General features: G+C 52.8%; 2 protein-coding genes across 2 annotated transcripts in view; both read left to right on the plus strand.

Moving 5' to 3' along the window:
- Positions 1–3,424, plus strand: part of TSPAN32 (tetraspanin 32) — a 32,658-nt gene extending 29,234 nt beyond the window's left edge. The window contains exon 8 of the mRNA XM_075163022.1: positions 1,484–3,424. Coding sequence (XP_075019123.1) covers positions 1,484–1,579 — 96 coding nt within the window. The 3' untranslated portion in view covers positions 1,580–3,424. The remainder of the gene's footprint in view (positions 1–1,483) is intronic.
- A 4,877-nt stretch (positions 3,425–8,301) lies between these two features.
- Positions 8,302–21,882, plus strand: part of CD81 (CD81 molecule) — a 38,933-nt gene continuing 25,352 nt past the window's right edge. Inside the window, exon 1 of the mRNA XM_075163023.1 lies at positions 8,302–12,261. Within this exon, the coding sequence (XP_075019124.1) occupies positions 12,196–12,261 (66 nt within the window). The 5' untranslated portion in view covers positions 8,302–12,195. The remainder of the gene's footprint in view (positions 12,262–21,882) is intronic.

The following is a 21,882-nucleotide window of genomic DNA, read 5'->3' on the forward strand; positions in this document are numbered from 1 at the left end:
CTTTGGAGGATGGCTTGGGTAGAAGGGGTCTGTACTGAAGTTGTGAGTCTTATTTGGGGGAGGACAAAAGAAAAATTGAAATGCTGCGAGAGGAGTGTGTCCTTCAGCGGTGAGGGGGCTCGGTGGCTGCATGGGGACGGTCCCTTCGGAGCTGGAGAGTGCCGCTAATTAAAACAAGCCTGCTCGTATGCCCACCCCCGGCTTGGCAGAGGTGTATCACAGTAATTGCCTCTACGCGAGGGCCCTGCACGTGTGGTGAAGCACGTCAGAAAGGAGTACACACCAGGAGACTCGTTTCCTCCCCATGAAGGGAGGCTTGGTCTGCTGTGATATCTCCAGGCTGCTCCCCAGCTGGGGTGACCTTTCCTGACTGCATGTGTATTTGGAGATTGTTTTACTACTTGTGTCTGCCTTGGCACAATTATGGGTTCGAAGACTCTTCTCCATCTAAATAAAACCCAGAGGAACAAACACTTTTGTATTTTATAGTGCCAATAGTAAATGAGGAAAACCATCAGGCATTGCTATGGAGCTATAAATGTAAAGTCATGTGTGAATATTTGGTGTCGCTTTCTAATTTTTTCTCAGGTATAGGAAGAATTTCACTGCAGCTATATTCAGACAAAAGCGGGAGCGTTTTTATTATATATACCTTTTTTTCACAGCTTGATGCTATAGCCAGATAAGGCGGCTGTCTTTGAAGCGCGTGCTAGAGGAAATCTCGCTGCACGGTTCGCTATTGTGATGGCAGGATGCAAAGGAAGCGCGCGACGAGGGCTATAGCTGCTCTGATGTCACTGTCCCCCGGCCAACAATGCACACGTGTCCCCAGATCAAGCCGCAAGCAAAGGCGCTTGCACGTTAAGGCAGACCTTTAGGAAAGAGCACGTTGTTACAGCCCTTGTTATCCTTCCCACAGCAGCCTTTCCTTTGATACCTTGCCTGTGTAAATCCCAACGTGTGACATACCCGGCAGAATATCACAACCGTGCACGTGCATGGGGTGGGGTTTGCGTTTTGTTGGGGGTTTTTTTTGTTTGGTTGGGTTTTTTTACTCCAAACAATACATAGGTTTGTTTTTTTTTTTCTCCCTATGTTATCCTTACAAAAGGCTTTTATTATGAGAGAGATATGTTTGTTCGCATAGAGGAACGTTTTGTGGCAGGGATTTGAAATCTGAATTTCCTGGTTTCATCTCATTTCTTGGTACTTTTAGGACCGGGTTTGAGCCGTACTGTGCTAATTCCAATCAGATGCTTTAACCATGTGTTGGTTTGGGTTTTTTTTCCTCCCATGTTGGAATTGGTCTTCACCATTTTACTGGAAAACAGCTCTCTTAAGAAAAATGTGACATCCTGATACATAAATTCAGCAGTGCCAAGTGGACTAACAGGCAATACTTACGATCACTTATTTGCACAGGTGGAGCATCATAATCAGTTCGGCATTTAATTGCGTGCCTGTCTCATTCATTTCCTTTTAGGTTTACGGGATGATCCTGACTTCATTCCTCTGGTTCTCCATCCACTTCAGCAGCAACCTGGACCGGAAAGGCAAATACATCCTGCGAGAGAGGTAGAAACCCGCCGCCCGGGCGTCCCTACCAGGTAGAGCCAGCTCTGGGCGCGGGAAGGTGTCTGAGGTCACCCACAGAGTCCCCCGGGAAGGCGTTGCGTGGGCGCAGGCGGTGGGACGCGTGTCTCGCGTTTCCCCATCCCGCACTACTAGCTGTCGTGCGTTTCCAAGCCGGTCAGAGCGGACGATGCTCTGCGAGGAGCAGTCCCACACCTTCGCCAAAAACGGACAAGTACGGAGACGCGCACCTGGGCTCGGAGATGCAGATCGCCTCGCCGGGGGACGGACAGGCTGTAGCTCCCCAAGCAGGACTCAAAGAGCCCCTTAGGACAAAAATAGAGAGAAAAGCCCAGCAAAAATCACAGCATTAAACCAAACTTCTCTTGCGCTGGCATCTGAGCAGTTCCCTGTGACCCCCAAAGATGCAATGTTTCTAGGAAGATGGCTTTGGATCACAGCCCGGGACCGATCTTGTGCTATCGGCAAATATATGGACATCAAGTGTGTCATCGCTGATGGGGAATGCGCTCTCCTAGCCTGGACGCTCGTGATGATTGACTTTGGGCACGTTTCTGATCCTGCTCGAGCATGTAGGCATCCAACGACTGTCGATTGTTTTTCCCCTGTTTTCAAATATTACCAGATCTACAGAGCTTTTGGTAGAGATCGGAAAAAAAATCCGAAAGCGGTGCATGAGCTTTGAAACAAATGACCAGCATAAGGACATATCCCTCTGTTATTCCTCCTTGCTAATGCAATACACCATCATTTTTTAATTCTTAGGATCTAGTCAACCTCCTAGAGCTTGATGCCACAGATTTCACAGAGGCTTGTCCGACTTCCAGCCTTAGCTCTGTGTTTATCTAGCTTCACTAACCCACCCGCTGCTGTGCAATACGAGAGGACTTTGATATTACACATACATGCAGGACTGAAGTTTAAATCTGTAAGAGAACAGGACTGATCTCCAGCCAGGTCAAACAATACAATGTCCAACTCCACGTCCTCTTTACATCACCTTATCAATAATAAACAAATTTTAAAAGCCTCTATCAACTGAAGAACTCAGCTCTTAATCTAGCTCAAACTCCCTGGCGTGCTTTGCCCTCATTGCAAGGAGGCAGAGCCGCTTCTGTGCTGAAAACCCATCATTGCAATAGATTTAGCACCTGCTGGAAAACCTGCTGGAAAACTATATGTGAAATGTCTGTTGAACCAACAACAGCTTTCATCCCTCTCCTTCGTGTGGCTTTTAGCCATGAAAAACAGTAAGTAGCAATTGTTTACTGAGATAAACGCGGAAACCCTCGTGCTGATGTTCAGGACAGGTCCTGGCCCTCAAGCAGGGGCTGCTACACCTACAAGAACAGCAGAACAGCCTACAGCGCCTGGTTAGCATTTTAACGTGGCCGCAAATCTCTTGCGTTGGAAAGAATTGCAAGGGGGGGTGGGGGAAGGGCCATCGCTCCTCCTCCCGCTCCCTTGGAACCAGCGGAGCTTCACCGTTGACTTCACTGGCAGCAGGATCAAGTCCAAACTGCTCCCGAGTATTACTCAAGCTACCTCCTGGCAGTCACCGACGCACCTCGGTCTAGCAGGGATTTAGTGGTGATATGCACTTGCCAACACACCCACTTCTAGCAGTGGGGAAGGATTCACTATATATATATATATATATATATATATATATATATATATATGTCCTATTAAGTATATCACGCTCTGGACAGAGACATCTCCCTTGTGAGCTCCAGCTGCTATTGTCCAGACCACTGCTATTGTTATTCCTCAGGCCAGCTGGCAGCTCACGTGATTCATGGTTGCTTCAATAAAGATGAATTTCTTGCAACAGGCCCTCATTCCTTCTCTTTTTCTGCCGTGCATGAGGCTGCCTGCGTTGCTCGGGGGTTTGCGTCATGGAGAGCCCTCGGTAATTCTGTCAGTGCTGGGAAGAGATATTCCCCGGGCAGCTGGTGCTCGCCTGTCCCAGCAGCGTGCCTTAGCACCCAAGAGGGAGGCGATGGCGTGGGTCCTTTAGAGGAAAAGCAGCCGCTCATCAGCCTCATCCGACCCTCGGCCAGCTGCCGGGGCGGCAGGCAGGTACCTCGCGAGGAGTAATGCAAGCAGGGGCAGGAAAAAAAGCTTAAGGACGCGTTTAAGCAATAAAGACCGGAGTATTTCTATGAAAGAAATCTCTACGGTTTCACTTTTTTAAACACTAGGTAGTCAGGTCTTGCCCACCGCTCTGTGTTGGCTGGACAACTGATGATGTTCTGCCATACCAAAAAACATTGGAGATGGAGCCCGTCGGTGGGGTCTATGCTATGGGTGTGGGTCACCTGCTCAAGCCTCGTCAGCTGGTAGAAAAGATCTCTGTTAAAGCTTCACCACCAGGACTGCTAAAGCTTTAGGTGCTCCTCCTTCCCGGGTCAATTTTTAATGAAGAAGGGATGATTATGGACAGGAGTAGCATATATATGGCTACCGTATCCCCCTCCTCCTGCTCTCCTTTCCCTTGAATCACTTGTGATCACGGAAACCTCACCAGAAGGAGCAGGCACCTTCCCAGCACTGGCCATGGAGGTGTGCGTGTGCGTAGCTGCTGTTTTCACACCTCTGTAATGATTTCTGATGCTTACGGCAGGGATGAGAACACGACCTGCACCAAACCATCTCACAAGGGGATAATGCACCTGGAGAGTCGTCGTTTCTTCTTCCCAATAAGCAGCAGACTGGAAGCGTGTGATTTCTTGTCCTAGGGAACTGGGAGTTCCCTTTCTTCCTCTAAGAGCCAACCATGGGGTTTAGGTAAATTTTCTTGCTACGAAAAATTTAACAAACAAACAAACTATAATAAAAAAAAAAGCAAACTCTGTTCTGTATGTATGTGCTGGCCATCTTGTGATCTTTATTCCCATTTCACCCGTGGCTGGAGTTCCCCTGCAAGGAGCAGCACCTTTAACGAGCGGCTGGCAGAGCAGCACCCGGCCGGACACGCTCTTCTGCCAGAGCTCGTGCTGTGTGTAGCAGCAGGGGCTCCTGCCGCCCTGCGATGCCACCCCGTTGCCATTTTCAGGAGCAGGAAAGGGGATACCTTCGACTCCTCGGTTTTTAGAAACTTGTTGCAGAAAAGTGCAGCGTTACCATTTTGTTCGCCGTCGTAAATGGCAGCACCCAGGGCTGGCTGGAAGCTGCGAGGCGGGCAGGTGGCGAGCGGGTTTTTTTAACACCTGTGCCAACAAAAAGTCCCTGTCCTGCAGTCAATGTGCTTGCACTTACCAGTCCCTAATTTGCTGCTCGCTATGGGCAAATTACAGCTCTTGTGCAACCAGAGCAAAACCCCAGGAACCTATTTGTAAGCACTGCCAAGAGTTACCCAGTGTGGAGAAGAGCAAGAGAGAGATTTTGCTGGGATAAGAGCATGGAGTTGAGTAATGGGGATGCAAAGCCAGCAGCCAGGCTAGGAAACACCTGCAGACCCGCTGAGCCTTCCCAGGGCTTGCACAAGTAGAAGCTGGCTGTTATAAGCATGTCAGCACTCCAGCTCCGGTAGGAAAGAAATCCCTATTTATGTAGGCATAGGCAAGAGCAAAAAAAAAAAAAAAAAATTAAAGAAAGACCAAAGATGCAAAGTTAAATATTTAATTGTGAATTGGCTCCAATCAATTGTCAATTAAGCTCCAGCAATTATCAATTAGTTCCGCTAAGGTCACCTGGGCAATTGCAGTTTGGCCTCTCGATGGGTATGCATTAGCTTGTGCTCACGCGTTACCCTTTTCCTTTTATTTTAGACAAACCCCCAGCTCTGTGTGAGGACACGGGAAGAGGGAGCAACCTAAGGCCAGGTGATTACCTACGGGGCTGGGGAGCATCAACCGTGGCAGCGGCAGGAAGCCTTTTGTGCTGCTCTCCATCCTTCGTTGCCCCCGTCCCGCTCAGGTCCTGCTCTGCCTGCGTGAGCATTAATTTCCCCTGAGGCTTTCCGTGGGGCTCACCGCGTGCCCGTGGGTGGCCCAGCCACCTCTCCTTGCTTACGAGCCAGGAGAGCTTTCCCAGCGCCTGCTCCGAGGGCAGCAGATGCTGCTTTTTCAATGTACTTCTCATGCAGAACTGCAGGTGAGCAGGGCGCAGCTTTGCACAGCAGCCGAGGACGCTTAGGGCTTCTGCAAATTGGGTTTTTCAGTACCCGGAAAAAAACCTGAGGAGGTCAGAGCAGTTGTGAAAAGCACAGGTTAAGCGATTTACTGACTCTCTAGAGGGATTCGGTGGTGAGGAGAGTGGGAATCTTTCAGCCTCGTGGTGCGCTGGCTGGGCTCCAAAACGTTTTGCTATTTCCTGCCCTATTGACTGGGCGTCTGCCAGTTCCCACTACCGTCAAAATATAACTTCCTCACGCAACAGCCCCTTCGCTGTGCAACTCTGGTTCGTGCCTGCAGCAAGCTCCTAAAGGAGATACTGCTGAGCAAGTCCTTCCGAAGCCGCGTAAGTTGGCAAATCTGGGTGGACCTTTGCAGCGTGGGGGTGATAAGGAAGCCATCTCCTGCCAAGGTAAAGCTGCATTTCCAAGCTGCAGACATAAGAAATATTTTTTGAAGAGTTGATAGACATATTTTTTTTTAACCAGGTGCAGAAGCAATGCGTTTGCAAAAGCAGCTGGCTGGAATTCTCCTCTAGAAATGCAGCCAGAGGTGGTAGATGCTCCACGCAGGAGATCTCTGCCAGCACAGCTGAAGGCAGGTAAGGTCAGCAGCTGCTCCGAATACACGGTCGGATCACACACGCCCTGTAAGTCTCCAATGAAGCATCGTTGCAGTTCTCTCTTTTAGTAAAATGCTATATTGGGGTGAAAAGGGATTTTTTTTCTTCACTGTGTAGTTCCTCTCCTGGGAGGCTGAGCAGCCGGCAGCGAGCATCAACCCTGTCCGCTGGGAGACGTAGCATGGGTGGGATGGTGGGGGAGAGAGCGGGAGCGGGGAGGGGAAGCACCGGAGCAGCCTCGGAGACTGTTTTGGAAAAACAGACGTGGTGCATGTTTTGCAGCTTTCAGCCGTAGCCACCAAACCCACGAGCGGTTGCCAGCCTGCCAGGGAGGCTGCCCCACTCCCCGCCGTGCCCTCCCTCTCACCCCCAGCACAAATCCATTGCTATCTTTAGTCACCCGGCGTTTTGGGGGTCCGTCAAACAAATTGATGCCAGGAGGCAATCTGCATATCTCCCCCTGCCAGGAGGGTCGTGAGGAAAAAAAACCCAAACATCTCTTTATCTGGAAGAGATACAGGGCGGCCTCTCAGCTTGCGAAGAATCGGCACATCTTGGGAGAAATACTTCCAGCCGAGCCCAGAGGTGCCCACCCACAGCTAATACCCTCCTGTCTACCAGATGCTATTCCCTTAGGCTCCAGCAAGCGAAAAGGAAAGGTCCTTCCCAGCATTTTTGCCGGGAAGATGCGTATCCCCACGTCGCTCTCCCTGGAGTCGCTGGCAGCCGGCTAGCTGGGCTGTTTATGTTATCCCAGGGCAAAATCCCCCCTCTCTCCCCTCAGCATCACTAAGTGCTCTTGTTTAACCCCCGGGTGCACCAGCTTGCTCACGGACGTGCTGGCTTGCTTTTTAGCCCCGTTACATCAGCAATAAGCTATTCCAGTCTTTATTCACCTACTAATGAATTATACATTGATTATACAATAGACGGTCTCTGCATCGATGGGCTGGGCTCTTGCTCTCCCACATGGCATCTCGCAAAGCGCAGCTAAGCCCAGCTGCGGCTCGGCCCTCTCTGATGCCCTAAGAAAAATGAACGTTCGCTTTCCGGGCTCGCGAGCAGCAGAGCCTGAGCTGAGAAGAAGGAGGGTCTGGGCTGGATGGGGAAACCCGCTTGGGTTTGCTCTCCCTCTGCCGTAGCTCCAGCGGGAGCCGATGCTGTCCTTCCCCACCGCCCCCCCGTCCTCCTCCTCTTTATATAACCTGACCCATCACCATAGATACGTTGACATAAATATTTAAAGATGGCAGAGAGACAGACCACGCAGACGGGAACCATTTGTTGAGTTTATTAGAAACAGAAACTTCAGGCGCAGCTACAGGTCTCTGCTTGCCGCCTCCCCCCGAAAGGCTGCGAGGCAAACGTGACCCCCCCCCGGGCTATCACGGTGCTTCAGCTGGATTTGCAGAGCCGGGCACAGGGATTTTTGGATGAGCAGCACCCACAAACAAGATATTCTGGAGATGTCCCCTTAGAGACGTGGATGAGATTCGTAATATTATTTTTTCTACTCAAAATGAAGGCGTTGGCTGGCTCCCCAGGGGTGCAGGCGAGCCTCTCCCGAGGAGATGGAGCTCTACCTTCCCGCTGCCGTAGGCCAGTCCGTGCCCTGCAGCTTGCCCTTGCTCAGTCCCTGCCTTGAAAAACAGTATTGCGGGGTGCTGGCTGCCTAGGCAGTTATTCTTACGCGCTCTGGGACTATTAGCCTCCCGCAGGATGAATTTCTGAGCTTCTTTTCATGCATCTCCAAAATGTCCTATTCAAAGATTTTTGGTGATGCTGCTGTTGGTTTTTTTATCACCACAGGTAAATTGGAAATCCAGGCTATTTCTGTCATATTTTCCACAGAAAATAAGATGCGGTGGTTAAAAGCTAACTCGGACCTCACCCGCAAAATGACGCGCAGTTTATTCCCACGGTGTGTCCATCACTTTTGCGCTGGCTGTGAGGAGGGCAGGGGCATTGCCACGCAAACCCAAGCCATGCAGCCAGACTACCACGTCAGCGGCCATCCCGCCGTCCCCGGCGGACGAGGGACTCCCATCTGCTCTCCCAAATCTCCTGGAGCCCCTGGGTGTTAGGTGTTTAGAGCCAGCCTTGGTGCTAATCGTTTCACACCCTGGTCGCCAGCTCTCCAGGCACGGGTACGAGGTGAGGAGGACGCGGATCTGCCCTCTCCCTTCATCCCTCTCCATCGCTTTTGATAAAACACAAGGTTTTTTTTTTTAAGTTGGAGCTGCTGGAAGGCAGGTGGGCATCTCCCTGGGAGAAGCAGGCTCGAAGTGGCGGGGATTGGGCTCGCCGAGTGCTGCTGGTAAGGGACTGCCGGCTAAACCGGGGCTGGGAGGCAGCTCAAGCCGCATCTGCTCTAACGGCCCCTGGTGAGTCATACCCAGAGATGTCAGCTATGCCAAAACCCACAAGCATGACACTGACTTTTATAAACAGGTTCACAAAAAAAACCAACAACAACCCAAGCCCAGCAGACAGAGTTAAAACACTGCAAGGGCCTCCGCTCTCCGCTGCTTCACTCCGCCGGCAAAACCCAATTGCGAAAGCAAATTCAAATGGCCGCTCGGGAGCAGGGGGAATTTTTTATTTGGGGTTTGGGGGCTGCTTTTTTTTTTTTTTTTTTACTTTTTTAGAATTTACTTTTTTCTTTCAGCGGTGCAAGGCTCAGGAGGTAGGCAGCTTCTTCACAGACCTGCCTGCAGCTGGCTGCTCTGTAAACGCCTGTGCATTAGCATGGCGTGCTGCTGAGCACTCGAACGGAGCCCATCCTCCTGAAGAGGGAAGTCATCAGCCCTATTCATAGCGCTTACACTCGATACCGGCATGTGACACCGATACATGAACTGAATTTGTGCAAATTAGTTTTACTTATTTATACAGCAGCATTTTATAAAGAGCTGATAAAGCCGCTGAGAGTCTTTGAAATGCAGTTCTGGTACTTTATGGACTGTATAGCAAGTAGTACAGCATGACAAATGAATATACATCTGAAATCACACGTAATCTTGGGAAACAGTATATGTTCTCTTGTGCCACCGTGGTGGTTTTCTTCCTGTACCTTAAGGTCAAAGTTTTCAAATGTACACAGCTGAGCTGCCTAAAAAAAAAAACAAACAAAAAATATTTGGACAAAGCTTGACATCCTTTTCCACTTCCACGTTTTGGACAGGACTTTGTCGGTACGGCCAGGTGAGCGAACCCAGTTTTGACTGTAACTGGGAGCTACTCGATGCAGGAGATGGTGGGGCTGTGCCCCCGCTCCCCTGCCAGGGCCACGTCTGTACCTGAGCCCTGGGCAGCGCGTGGCTCCAACACAGCCTGAGGGAAGGTCCCAGAAACGAGACTGAAAAGATTCATTTCTCTTTTTCCATTTTTTTTTTTCACTTCCCAACAGAAGAGGAAAAAAAAAAGCAGAAAGCAAGAAAAGAAAAGCAACAGGGACAACAGAAAAAAAAAGCAATCCCCAGCTCCCTAGAAGTAGTTTCAATGCCAACTTTGTGGCAGTGATTGCAGCTGGGCTTGCCCGCTCTCCAGTGCACAAAAGTTGATTTGAGAGTCGTTTTCCTTCGTAGCTGGCGGGGCCGCTGTGGCTGAAGGCCTTACCGGTTTGCAGCTGGTTCCTTCCTCTCCCTCGCACAGACTCTCCAAGCAGTGCATCCGAGAGGTTTTCTGGAAGCAGCCACCTAAGGGCACGAGAGGCTCCTCGGTTCATGTAGCCTCCTCTCTCCGTTTGGTTGGGGTGGGGGGGTATCTTTGCTATTTTTAGCTGGCAAGGATGAAGGTGCAGAAAAAAAGCTGTTGTGGGATGCTATGATGTAGCAAGTGAGCAGCTTCGGGATCTTGCCGTTATTCTTTGGGTTGATGAGCAGGAGCCACGCAGGATTACAGCTATTGCCGTAACCAGATGGGTCGTACTGATAATTTGGGATAGCAGTTACATGCATAAATAGCCCCGTGAACCTCCGGCTTCATTGGTAAGGCTGGATGAGTGAATGTGGCTTAGAGACAAAGGGTTTATGCATCCATGGCAAGCCTGCAATTGGGGACGTACCCAGCATAAGTAATTGGGGAACGGGGCCAACTTCTATTCATCCCCGGAGCTCCGGGGGCTGTTACTGAGGGGCAAAGAAGGGTTTGATGAACAGGATGGAGCCCTGGACCAACTCATCCCTGAGGGCAACAGGATGATTTTGGAACAAGTTAACTCATTTTCAGCATACACGTGTAGGAAATACGTGCTTACCTCACAGCGCATTCCTGCTTACGGGATGCATGGCAGGGAAGACTCCATGTGAAAATATGCTTTTGCTAGAGGAAAGAGCCCAGGTTTCCACGTACGTCGCTGCAGGCGAGTTCACATTTCGCACGGTAAGGTCCCGACCGTTGCTGGAGCTGCTGGCTGCGGCCTTGACCAGAAGTCCCCTTACGCTCTGGTTATGTGACTCACTGTCCGGCCCCCAGCAGAAGGGAATGAGCGTGCTGGAAGCATAATGTGGGGTGAGAGCAATTTAGATTTCTAGGGATGAGCAAGTGGGCCAAAGCGGGTTTCAGCCAAAAGACTGGGAAATTTCATCGTGCTTCTGTTGCACAGCGTTGGGTTTTTTTAATGAAAATTTAACTAAAATTCCTAAGCCGTAATGTGAGGCTTACTTGAAGTGCTGACACGTGTGACCCAGATCTCTTTGGTGGGCAGCCCTGAAGCCCCCCAGATGCACGTGCGACCCAGCAACCGAGGGAAAACATCCTGGGTGGTTCTACGGGACTTGATACAATTGCCTGCGGTAATAAAGCCACAAGCTTAGGCAAAAAGTGTTTGGCAGATCAGAGTTTAGGGTAAAATAGGAGGGGGAAACGAATGAGGAAATGCTTCTCTGAATTTCAAACTGTGAGTTTTAATGTAAAAATCCTTTTCTCTTTTTTTTTTTGGGGGGGGGGGGAGGGGCGTCCCTTTATGGATGCACCCTAAAACTTTTGTATATAGAAATACAAATCTTGCTGCACCCTGCACCCATTCACAGCAGTTTTTCCGTGCAGCTCGGGCTGCCTGGTGAGGTTTAGGGGATGACAGTGAGGTTTAAGTGATGATGGTCAGATTTAGGAGGTGGTGGTGCTACAGCCCCCCAACACCCGCCACCATGGCTGCCACTTGTGTGTAGGAAACTCTTTGTTGTGAGCTGCCCCAGGTGGGAAAAAGAGGAGAAAAAGGGGAAAACAAACAAATAAAAACACACAAAAAGGAAAAAAGGAAAAAGGAAAAAAAGAAAAAAGGAGGAAAGAGAAAAGAAAAAAGGAGGGGAAGAGAAAAGAAAAAAGTAAAAAAGGGGGAAGAGAAAGGAAAAAAAGAAAAAGAAAAAAAAAGGAAAACAGGAGGGGAGAGAAAAGAAAAAAGGAAGAAAGGGGGAAGAGAGATGAAAAAAGGAAAAAGAAAAAAGAAAAAAAGAAAAAGGGTGGGAAGAGAAAAGAAAAAAGCAAGAAAGGGGGGAAGATAATAGGAAAAAACAGGGAAAAACGGAGAAAGGAAAAAATGAAAAAGAGGGGGAAGGAAAAAAGAAAAAGAAAAAAGCAAAAAAGGGGAGGGGGAGAAAAAGGAAAACAGGAAAAAAAAAAGAAAAAAGGAGAAAAAAAGCCGACGGCCCCAGGTTTCGGGAAGGGGCGGGGGGCGGGGTGCGCCGACCCCCCGTCCCCGGAGCGGGCGGTGGGGCGGGGCGTGTCCGGGGGGCGTGTCCGTGGGCGGGGCGCTCGGCGCGGGGGGCGGGGCGGGTTCTCTCCGCCCGCGCCGCCGCCGCCCCAGCCCGGCAGCAGAGATTGAGGGGAGCCGCCGCCGCCGCCCGCCTCGCCCGCGCCGCCATGGGGGTGGAAGGCTGCACCAAGTGCATCAAATACCTCCTCTTCGTCTTCAACTTCATCTTCTGGGTGAGCCCCGGGGGGCTGGGGGGGCTGAGCCACCCCCGCGCTTTTAATAACGGGGCTCCAATATGGCTCGTCTGCCCGCGCCGGGTTTTAACCTCCTTCCCCCCCCGCGCCTGGAATTAAGACTCGCTGGCTGGGATGTGCCTTAGGGGTTGCTTTTTTTACGGGGGGTGGGGGTCTGCTTATCCTTTGCTTTTCTTTATGCATGCATTTATTTATTTGCACAGGCTTTTTTTTTTTTTTTTTTTTTTTTTTTTCCTAAACATCGATATATGTAGAGAGCTGTGTTTACACGCATCCTTTCCGAGCGGAAGGGCGGGGGGGGGTGTCAGTGGCCCCTCCGAGGGCTGCGGCTCCCCCCTCCCCCCTTGCTGGGGGGGCTGCGCTGGGGAAAGCGGCGTTTCTCAGCCAGCCGGGGCGGGCGGGAGGGATGCTGCCAGGGGAGGGAGGAGAGGCGCTGGTCCAGCCGCAGAGGAGCCGGAGAGGAGCGGGTGTTCAAAAAGCAGATGGGCGATGGGGGCTGGTGTCGCTCCCCCCGCCCCGGGAGCTGGCAGGGAGCGAACGGGGCTCGACGGCCCCGGCACCGCCTCGGGAGCCGGCCTGGACGCCCCGCGTTTGGGTCGTGCCCGAGCTGGGGACCGCTGCCTCCGCCGGCTGGGAAGTTATTTTAGGATGTAAATTTTAGCCAGGCTGGAGAGGTTGCCTTTCCTGCGAAAGTTTCTCATGAAATAATCCATCCAGACGTGCGGCTAATTTAGCAAAAAGCGGCGTATCCCGCTTTCCCTGCAAACCGGGTTTGTCCCGGTTACAAACACCCTCCGGCAGCGAGGGGCTGGCGTGGCAAGAAACGCTCTCTCCCCGCTCCTGTACCCGGCAAGCAGGCTGCCTTTTTTATTTTCCAAATAGCCTATTTTCCATTCCCCAAAATGCTGTTTTTCTCACAAGCAAGCCCAGCCCCACCCCGCGGAGGCAAGGCACCGCTTGCTGAGCGCTGGCTGCATAGTCAGGATGCGGCCCTTGTCTGACACCCCGCTCTGTTGACGAGGAATTTGGGGGTTTTCTTAATGTTTGCTTGCAGCAAGGAGGGGCGGGGAGGGGAGCGATACCTTCCAGAGCAAACCCTGCCTCGGCAGCGGGAGCTGCTCGGCCCGGCTGGAGCCTCCGCCTGCCGCCTTCTCCCCGGGGGTGCACGGTGAAGCTTTTGGGGGGTCCCCACCTCTGGGAGGTGTAGGGCTTACTGCTGCGTAGGAGCGAGCGCCGCCAAATCCGGCCTGATTTCAGGCCTCTTCGCCTTGTTTCTGGGTATAACACTGACCGAGGGAAAGATGACGAGCTCTGACGACAGCGGTGTTAATTGATACCTGATGCGTTGCCAGCTGCAAGATGAATGCGGGACAGTCCTGGGGGATTTTTTTTTTTTTTTTAAACCTCTTCCTCCACCCTTAAAATGGCAGGACGGAGGCGGGTAGGCTTTTCTCTGAAGTGTTGTTCCTTCCGAGTTATCACGCTTATCCCGAGGCTTTTTCTTCCCTTCTGGTCCCAATTTCCTGCCATTCTTGTCGCTGAAGCCGCCGGGTGTGGATGCGAGGGAGGAAGGGTCTCCTGGGCGGCAGGAAGGATGCGGGGGGCTCTGCACAGCCACCGCTCCTGAGCAAGATTGCTCGCTTGCCCCAGTGTGCATTTGCAACGCAGCTTATCTTTTATAAATGGGCATTTTGCTTCCAAGAGGAATAGCCAATCCGTTTAATTTCCCTGTTAGGAATTCTGGTGCCTTGCCCTACCCCTGACTCCCGCTCCCTGTGAGCGCTGCGGGGAGATGCCCCAGCTCCACCCGAGGAGGGCTGCCTGTGAGCTGGGACCCCCCGGCTCCCCAAAACACCTCCCAGCGCTGGGCTCACCCGCGGCCAGTCCCCTCAACCACCTCCTGTGCGGATGGGGAGCCTGGGCTTCGTTAGAATTAACGATGCTTTCTGTGAGGCTGGCCAGCTGAAGGGTGGTTGAACACCAGGTCTTACGGTTTTCGAGCCCTTTTGTGTTGTTTTTTAAACCAGTAGTCAAGGGGAATTTTAGGTTTACCACCAAGCGAACACAGTTAGCAGCCAACCTTGCATCCCCAGCTGGGGAGGGATGCCTTGGTCACCACCGTAGCGCAAAGGTCCTTTTTACGGGGTGGCATTTAAAGGCCGGACATGGCGCTGAGCACCCGTGCTGCAGGGTGGCCGTCTCAGGACCCCCGCTCTGACCCCAGGGAGGTGCGAGATGGGGCACTCGCAGCCCTGTGGTCCTGCCAGCTGGTTAGCATGCAAGGGCTGCTGGGCTCCTCGCGCTCATTTGCTTATCATTTGCCTTGCGCCCAGCTGAGGTTGGGTGCTGTTGATGAAAAGAAGCAGGAGGCAGAGCCCAAAGTTTGGCAGACGCCACATCGTGCTGCACAGAGCTTGCTCCAGTGCCTGAGAGGAAGCAATTCTCAGCCTTAACAGTGTTAACAAATAAGAAAGAAACTCTGATAACTTTTTTAAGTAGTCCGGCTGTCCTGCCAGAGTGTAAATAAACTGACACCCCTCTGGCTTCCCCCCCCCCTTCCTTCCCCTGGCAGCGCAGGGGGAATTTCACAAAGCCGCTGTGTTGAAAAGCAAAAGGCGGCCCCGCTGCCAGCTCCCCAGGGCGCCTCGGCAGCCCTCTCTGCCTGAGATGTTTTATTTTATTTTTGGGGTCGTTTTTCCTTTGTGCATGCATTTTTGAAAAGAAATGGCAGGCTTGCTGGGGTTACCTGCTCGGTCCGAGGTGGCTCTCGAGGTGGGAGCAGCAGCCGCTGCACGGACCGCGCATACAAACGGGTGCCCATCCCGGGAAAGAAATGGTCCCTGCGTGTTTCACAGCGGGATCCGCTGACTGAAGCAGTGGGGGTGGCCGTGGGCAGCACCTCGGGATCTCACCCGATTAGTAAAACACAGGGCTGGTAAGAGAAAAGCTTTTCTGTGCTGCAAACTTGTCCTGAAACCTTCGTGTGGCCGGTGGCGAGGCGATGCTCTGCTTCCCTGCCCTGCGAGAGGGAGCGTTGGTGGTACCCGTTACGGGGTGGGTTTGCTGGGTGGAGCTGCTTCTCCATCCCGCTCCCAGTAGACGGCCGGGCTTCGACTGCTCTCCTGAATTATCTGAATGCGATAGCGGAGCTCAACGCGTGGGGCTGAACTGACCACCGCTGCAAAGAGTCCCTGGAGAGGCCAAAGGAAGCCAGAGAGCTATTTTAAAATGTAATTAAACATAACCAAGGAGAAATCGGCTTGCTCGGAGAAGGATCGCCCAGCTTATTAGCTAATACAGCCCGTGGCAGCCTTCCAGGTCTAAAGCACCGCCGACTGCCCTAACAGAGAGGTGTCTAATTAAAAGGAAGAGCTTGCTCCTGATGGCATTTTCCAGGCACTGCGTAACTCTTTTCTCTTGCTTGTGTTGAGGGGATGTGGTGCAGTCGGGGTGCAAAGGGGAGGAAGGGCAAGAGCAGAGGGAAGGTGGAAGTGAAAGTCTGTCTTGACGGTGGTGATCGGAAGGGAAGGGGTGGAGGAGTCGAGTATTTTCATGTGCAACGCTAAAAAATCCGTCGGCTCTCCCCTGGAGTCCACAAAGCGTGCAGGAAGATCTTTGGCGTTGGTGATGAGAGGTGACGGTGGAAGGAGGTGGCAGCTCTCTGTGGTGGTGGTCCCACGGTGACAACTCTGCCGGCCGCCTCCTGACCCTCTCGATGTGACGAGGAGGGCGGCTGGGTACCGCTATGCACAGGTTTAAACGGAGAATGGAAGAGCTGGTGGTTCATGCGGCGCGCAGCTCTGAAGCAAGGTTTGAAACAACTCCCTGGACTCACAAAGCAGCTCGCGTTTTGTTTCGGGTGCGGGCTTGCACGGAGCGCTGCCGAAATGCTGTTAGCGGTAGCGGCGAGCAGGCTGCTCCGCTGCGGAGCGCGGGGTCTGGTTTGGTTATCGGTCTCCCTGGGCATCGCAGAGAGCCTTGCGAGCAGCGAGGATCTGATGCTGGCCCAGCATCTTCTTCCGCCACGTTGGTATCCTGGGACGATGTACAGGCAAGCGTATTTCCACGCGTGTTTGACCCTGCAGCTATTTAATGCCTGTCTTTGAAGGGCAAGGGAGAAGTTTCCTTAGTAGGCTCAGTACCTGGACCCAAGTTTTCCTGCTGATGGCTCTCTGGGCTCTCTGTCAAGTGAACACAGTCCTACCATCGCCTACGCAACCTCTTCTGAAGTGCAGAAGGTTATTTAAGCAGGTCTTTCGAAGAGACCGGTGCCCTGCCCCGTGGGGGTACCCGATTTCGGTTAACGGGCTGGGCTGCAGTCGCAAGGGGGGGAGCATCGCTGGTGGCTGGAGGGGGGATTGCTCTGTTTTCCTGAGGTTATTCTTCTATCAACCACCGTAACGCTTATCTCCTGCAAGAGCATTAACCCACATACGATGCCTTGAGAAACGCTTTGATCCTGTGCTGTGCAAGTGCCTTTCACTGTATTTTAAAAAGGGAAAGCAGTTGTATTACCATTGTAATTAAATGCTTATGGATGGGGCCAAATTAATTTTAAAGCAATATCTGAAATTGTTTTCTTCTCCGCCGAGGGCGATTAAGCCCTGCTGGTAGATGTCAATGTACAGTGATACTTTTATCCGCAGTGGGGATCAGGCTGCGGCAGGCGGGGAGCAGCTTGCGGACTCGGTGCTCCCCGTCGGAGGATCCCGCTCCTGGATTTTGATGCCGGATTCCCTCTCTCCTCCCATCCATCAAGCTTTATTTGGCCTCTGGCATGCTGCTCCTCCGGGAGTGTTCCTCTGGAGCTTGTTTTGAAAAGCCCTGCAGTGTTGTGGGGCTGGTAACTATAGGCACCAGTGGAGAATTTCACCCCGGCCGGCGGCTCTATTAATAGCCGCCGCTGGGTGCGGAGCTCGGGCTGCAGGCTGCCTTCCTCCCCCTGCCTGCAGAGCACCGGCCTCCTCGCAAACGCCCTTTCTGCAATTCCTGGGCAGGCCTGCAAGCTCTCAGCCCGACCTTTGGCGGCCGTCGAGCGCGATCGCCGCGGAAGGCAGCGGAAAGACCTCGCCTGCGCTTTCCAAGAAGAGTCCTCTCTGTCGCTGCGGTTTGGGAGTGCCTGCGCCGAGCTCGGTGGGAAAGCTTTTATGTTGTGTGGCTGTCACACTGCCACCGCATTTGTCTGATTTAAGTCACTTCCCCTGCTTACACCCCACCCAAAAAAGTCTTGCGGGGATCCTGACGTGTTGATGCTCCAGGGCATCCCACAGTCCACCCCGACGAGCAGCGCGGGGGCGATCTGTAACGCTTCTCACCTTAAAATTTCAAGCGAATTTTTGGCGTTAAGTCCCGCCATCGTAACGCGAAGACCGTCGCAGCGTCAAACCGAAGTCCCCGGGTTCGTGGGCCGCCGTTCAGCTCTCAGCACCCCGAGCCCTTTCAGCGCTTCCCCAGGGCACGTCCATTTGCAGTAGAAATTCATCTTCCGCTTTCCAGGACGCGAGGCGCGGGGTGCGGGCAGGCTCCTGTGCGTCTGCCGCCAAGGTCGTGCTCCTCTCCCGCCTGCCTCCAGGTGGTAGTGCAAAGCCTGGAAGAGCCGAGCACGCGTCTTGCAAGGGCTTGTATTGCCCTTCCGAAGGTAATTTCCATCAAGTTATCAATGTCTAGCTTCTCGCTTTTTTTTTTCCCTCCTCGCGCTAGGTGTGGCGACAAAATGATGTTTCATTATTTACACGGCATGTATTGGAGAATACGATATCTGCTGCTCCACCCGGAGACCCACAAATGACCTGGGAGCAAAGCATTCAACCCCAAATTAGCAACTCATTCCTGGCCGTGCGAGGGGCTTCTTGCGTAGCAAGATGCTTCAGCCTTGGCAAGCCATTTCGTCCTTCTGCACCCCGCTTCCCCATGCCTAAAAGGGGGGGGATTCAGTTTTACTCCATCTCGGCTGCTTTGCGGGCTGTGTTGGAGAGGAGCCATGGGGAGCCCTGGTTGGGCTCCCTGAGTGGGGTCCGGGTGCTGCCCCCCCAAAGGGCTCAGCTTCCAGTTGGTGTAAGGGAAGCCTGTGCAGCCTGAAAACCTGTTAAAAATCTCTATAATCATCTACCTGAATCGTAAACCAGCTAAAATCCATTAAGCTTTCTTGGCAGCATCCTGCTTCCTATAAGTGACTGTGCTATTTCACGGGCATCGCGGCGCGGGCTCCGCCGCCGGCGTTTTTGCAGCAAGGCGGGAGCTTCTCCCGGCCCTCGGGCTCGGGCGGGTTGGGAAGCAGCGTCCCGGTGGCAGGACCGGCCACGGGAAGCGGCGCTGCTAAAAATACAGCATTGTGAAACTGCTGGCACCTCCGCTTCCCTCTCCGCCGGCTTGAGCCGCAGGATGTCTGCTTCGCTTTGACATGCCTGGCAAGCCGCCCTAGAGCCAGGACGACTTCTTCCTCCTCCTCCTCCTCCTCCTCCTCCTCCTCCTCCTCCCCGCCAGGAAACCTGTTTTGGAGAGGGGCAGAGGGAAGGGAGCAGGAGGAAGAAGGCTGGGAGCAGCGGAAGGGACCGGGGGGGTGATGCACGTCCTGGCATACGTGAATGTCTGGGGAGCAGCAGGCGAAGGCGGGGGCAGCTCGGATATGGGGTGCCCCGCATTAAAGCGGGGGAACAGGGCTGTTCCTTGCACCTCTAAATCACGGGAATTTCTTGCAGAGGGGCGGAGTGACTAAGTTGTGAAAGATGGGCTTGTTCCCTTGCCCCACAGCTGGATCTGAGAAATTTTAGGGTGAACGGCATGTTGGTTGGTGAGGCTGAATCCAGGAGGGAGCCCCACTATGTGATGGGGCAGCAAGCCGGGGCTGCGCACCCGCCACCATCGTGCTGCTCAGACGGCGATACCCCATCACGTGGGGTACCACCCCATCACCTCCCGGGGGGCTGGGGGGCTGCCTTTTCCCTCCCCTTGGCAGCATCCGATGGGAGCTTCCCCCCGCCGTGCCAAGCGGGAATGGCGTCCCTGCGAAAAGCAAGCCTTGGGCAGGCAGGATCCAGCTGGAAAAGTCTGGCTGGCTGTGGAAGAAGCAATAAATCTCTGGAAGCTGGAAAATAGCGGTAAAGAGGAAACGCTGGAGCCTGCCGCGCCACCTCTGCCGTGCCGGGAGGCTGCTCGGGGCCGTCTCCGGGGTCTAGCGATGCAGTGGGGATCCTGGGCGGGGGACTGGGTGCCCCGCTAGGCTGGGGGTGGAGTTTTGAAGGGGCAGGGATGATGGAGAAGGTGTTGTTTTCATCAAGGGGTTGTTTTCTTTTGGGATTTGGGGGGGTATGTCTGTGGGGTTGTTTTTTGTTTTTTTTTTTTAATTTAAACAAAGGCGCAGGTAGGGGAAGACAGCAGAATAAGAACTTAAAATGCTTCAGAGCAAAGGAAAGTGCAGGGCTGTAAAAGTAGCCAAGAAAGTTAGTAGTACTTAAAATGCTGGAAAATAATCTGGATGCTCTGAGTTGGAGTTCGAGCAGTTACTTTTTTCAGCAGCATCCACCTCTGCAAGCGCCTTCGTGCCGGCAGGGCAGGGCTGGCTGGGGAGGTCGGCTTGGGGAAGGCAGATCTAAGAGCGATGCAACTTCCTCAGGGCCAGCACTGCGGCTTTTAGATTATCGCTTTCGTTAAAGCAGTCCCCAAAAATTGAAATGGAGAGCTGTGCTGGGCACTCGGGGTGTGTCTGCAAGGAGTGACGGCCGCAGCCTCCGAGCCGTGTCTGTCTGACTAGCCGGGCGAGCGCAGAGCGATGAGGTGACCTGCGGGAGATCGTGGATACCTAACAGGGGAGGAAGAAAAAAAAAAGGGATATTTAATATAGGAGGATACACAGCCTGGAGACCAGCGTGATGCTGCCGTCGGTGGTGGGAGCTCTTCTGGCTCTCGTGTCGGCCAACAGCAGCGATTGTAGGATGGGGAGGGAAGAAAATAGCGAGCTGCTATCTGGAACAAGTTGTTGTGTTAAAAATGAGATTATCCCAAGCAAGGTGCAGTGGAAGGCAGGGTTACTGTGGCGAGCTGATGAGGTTTTCTCCCTCATCTTCTTTCCTTTGGGAAGAAAGATGCCTTAATTACGTTCTGCACTTCTTGGTGGGGGAAGGATGTATGGTTTTCATGGAAAAAGTTACTCACCGTGGCCTAAACCTTGTTTTCATTAGTAAGTGAACGTTGCTTTCTCTTAAGAAATCCAGCTGCTGGTGGATTATAACTTCCATTCGGAGGTCCTCTGTGCTCTGTTGAAAAAGCAGATGGAGTCAGGCGGTGCGGGAGGGAGGACGCGGGGTGTTCCTGGGGCGCGTTCGGGCTGGCACCGGGAACATCTGGAGGTGGTTCAGCTGGACCTCGCCGCTGGGGCGGGATTGATGGGTCGGAAGAGGCTCTATCCCTTCAGCTGACGCTCCCAAATGATAAGAAATATTTTGAGGATAGCTTGTAGCCTGCTTTCGGTTCTGTGTCGGGCGTTTTGGGGCAAATTTGATTGGGCAGCAGTTGCCGCTGCTCGCACTGGTGTCACCCCAGCCTCGCTGGGATGGGTGCTGCTGAGCATGGTCTGCCAGGGCAGAGCAAGGTTTCCTTGCAGAGGGAAAACCAAACCAAAAAGGGCTGCAGTCTTCCCTTCACCTCTCCCAGCCAGCACAGAAACCCCGATCTTCCTCCGGGTCTCTTCTCCCCTGGGAGCCACCGAGAGACCTTTAATTTAAGAGTGGCACTGATTAATTTGGGGACCTTCTCCTTCTCTCAAGAGGATAAACACAGGCTTCATTATGCCTTCAGACAACGAACGAGCCTTGCCAGGCTGGATTTGGGTAACTTTCTGCAAAGTCACGAGCTGCCTTATTTGGAGCTGGATTTGAGCACGGACCGGCTTTCGTGACTTTTCTCCATAGCCAGTGTTTAGAGAATCTCGGGCTGTCCCAAGTCGAGAGGGATGAGGGACCGTGCCGGCGGGGCAGTTGCGTTGGTTGCTGTGGGAGAAGCGTTAAAAGCCGATTATTTTGGTGGCAAATTGGGGAAAGGCTTGTAAAATCTTCCCTCCCTCTCCAGAGAGCTGGTGGGGATTTTTCTCCCTCCAGTAAGAGGAAAAGCCCTGAGGTCAGCTTGCCCCATGAGTTTTGCCCAAATTGTGTGGTTTTGCCCCAGCTTCGACGGCACCCCTGTAAAAATCTCTTGGCTGGGATTTGCAAAAATGAACAAGGAGGAAAAACCATCAATTGACCTCCCGAGGGGCAAAGCCGGACCCCCGCCAACAGCCTGCCATGCAGATCCCAGTCCTCGTGCGTTCACTGGGGCTCTGCTGCGCTTGCACAACTGGGGACTTTGCACTTTTACTGAACAAACTCTACTTTTTTTTAATGTGACCTTCATGATACCTCTCATGCCTGTAGCTGACCTGACTCGGACTCTTTGGAAAAAAAGAGTCCGTACTTCTGTACTCTTTGGTAGTTATCTTCCCTTTTTTAAGGTGAATGGCTTCGAGGATTTAGGACACTCAAAATTAAATCGGCATTTGAACAGGCACTTCCAGCCTTTCGTAGAAGTGATGTTGAATTCTTAAGGGTTTGGGTTTTTTTTAGATGTGTA

Source organism: Calonectris borealis, chromosome 14 (genome assembly GCF_964195595.1).
Source record: "Calonectris borealis chromosome 14, bCalBor7.hap1.2, whole genome shotgun sequence".
Taxonomy (NCBI): Eukaryota; Metazoa; Chordata; class Aves; order Procellariiformes; family Procellariidae; genus Calonectris; species Calonectris borealis.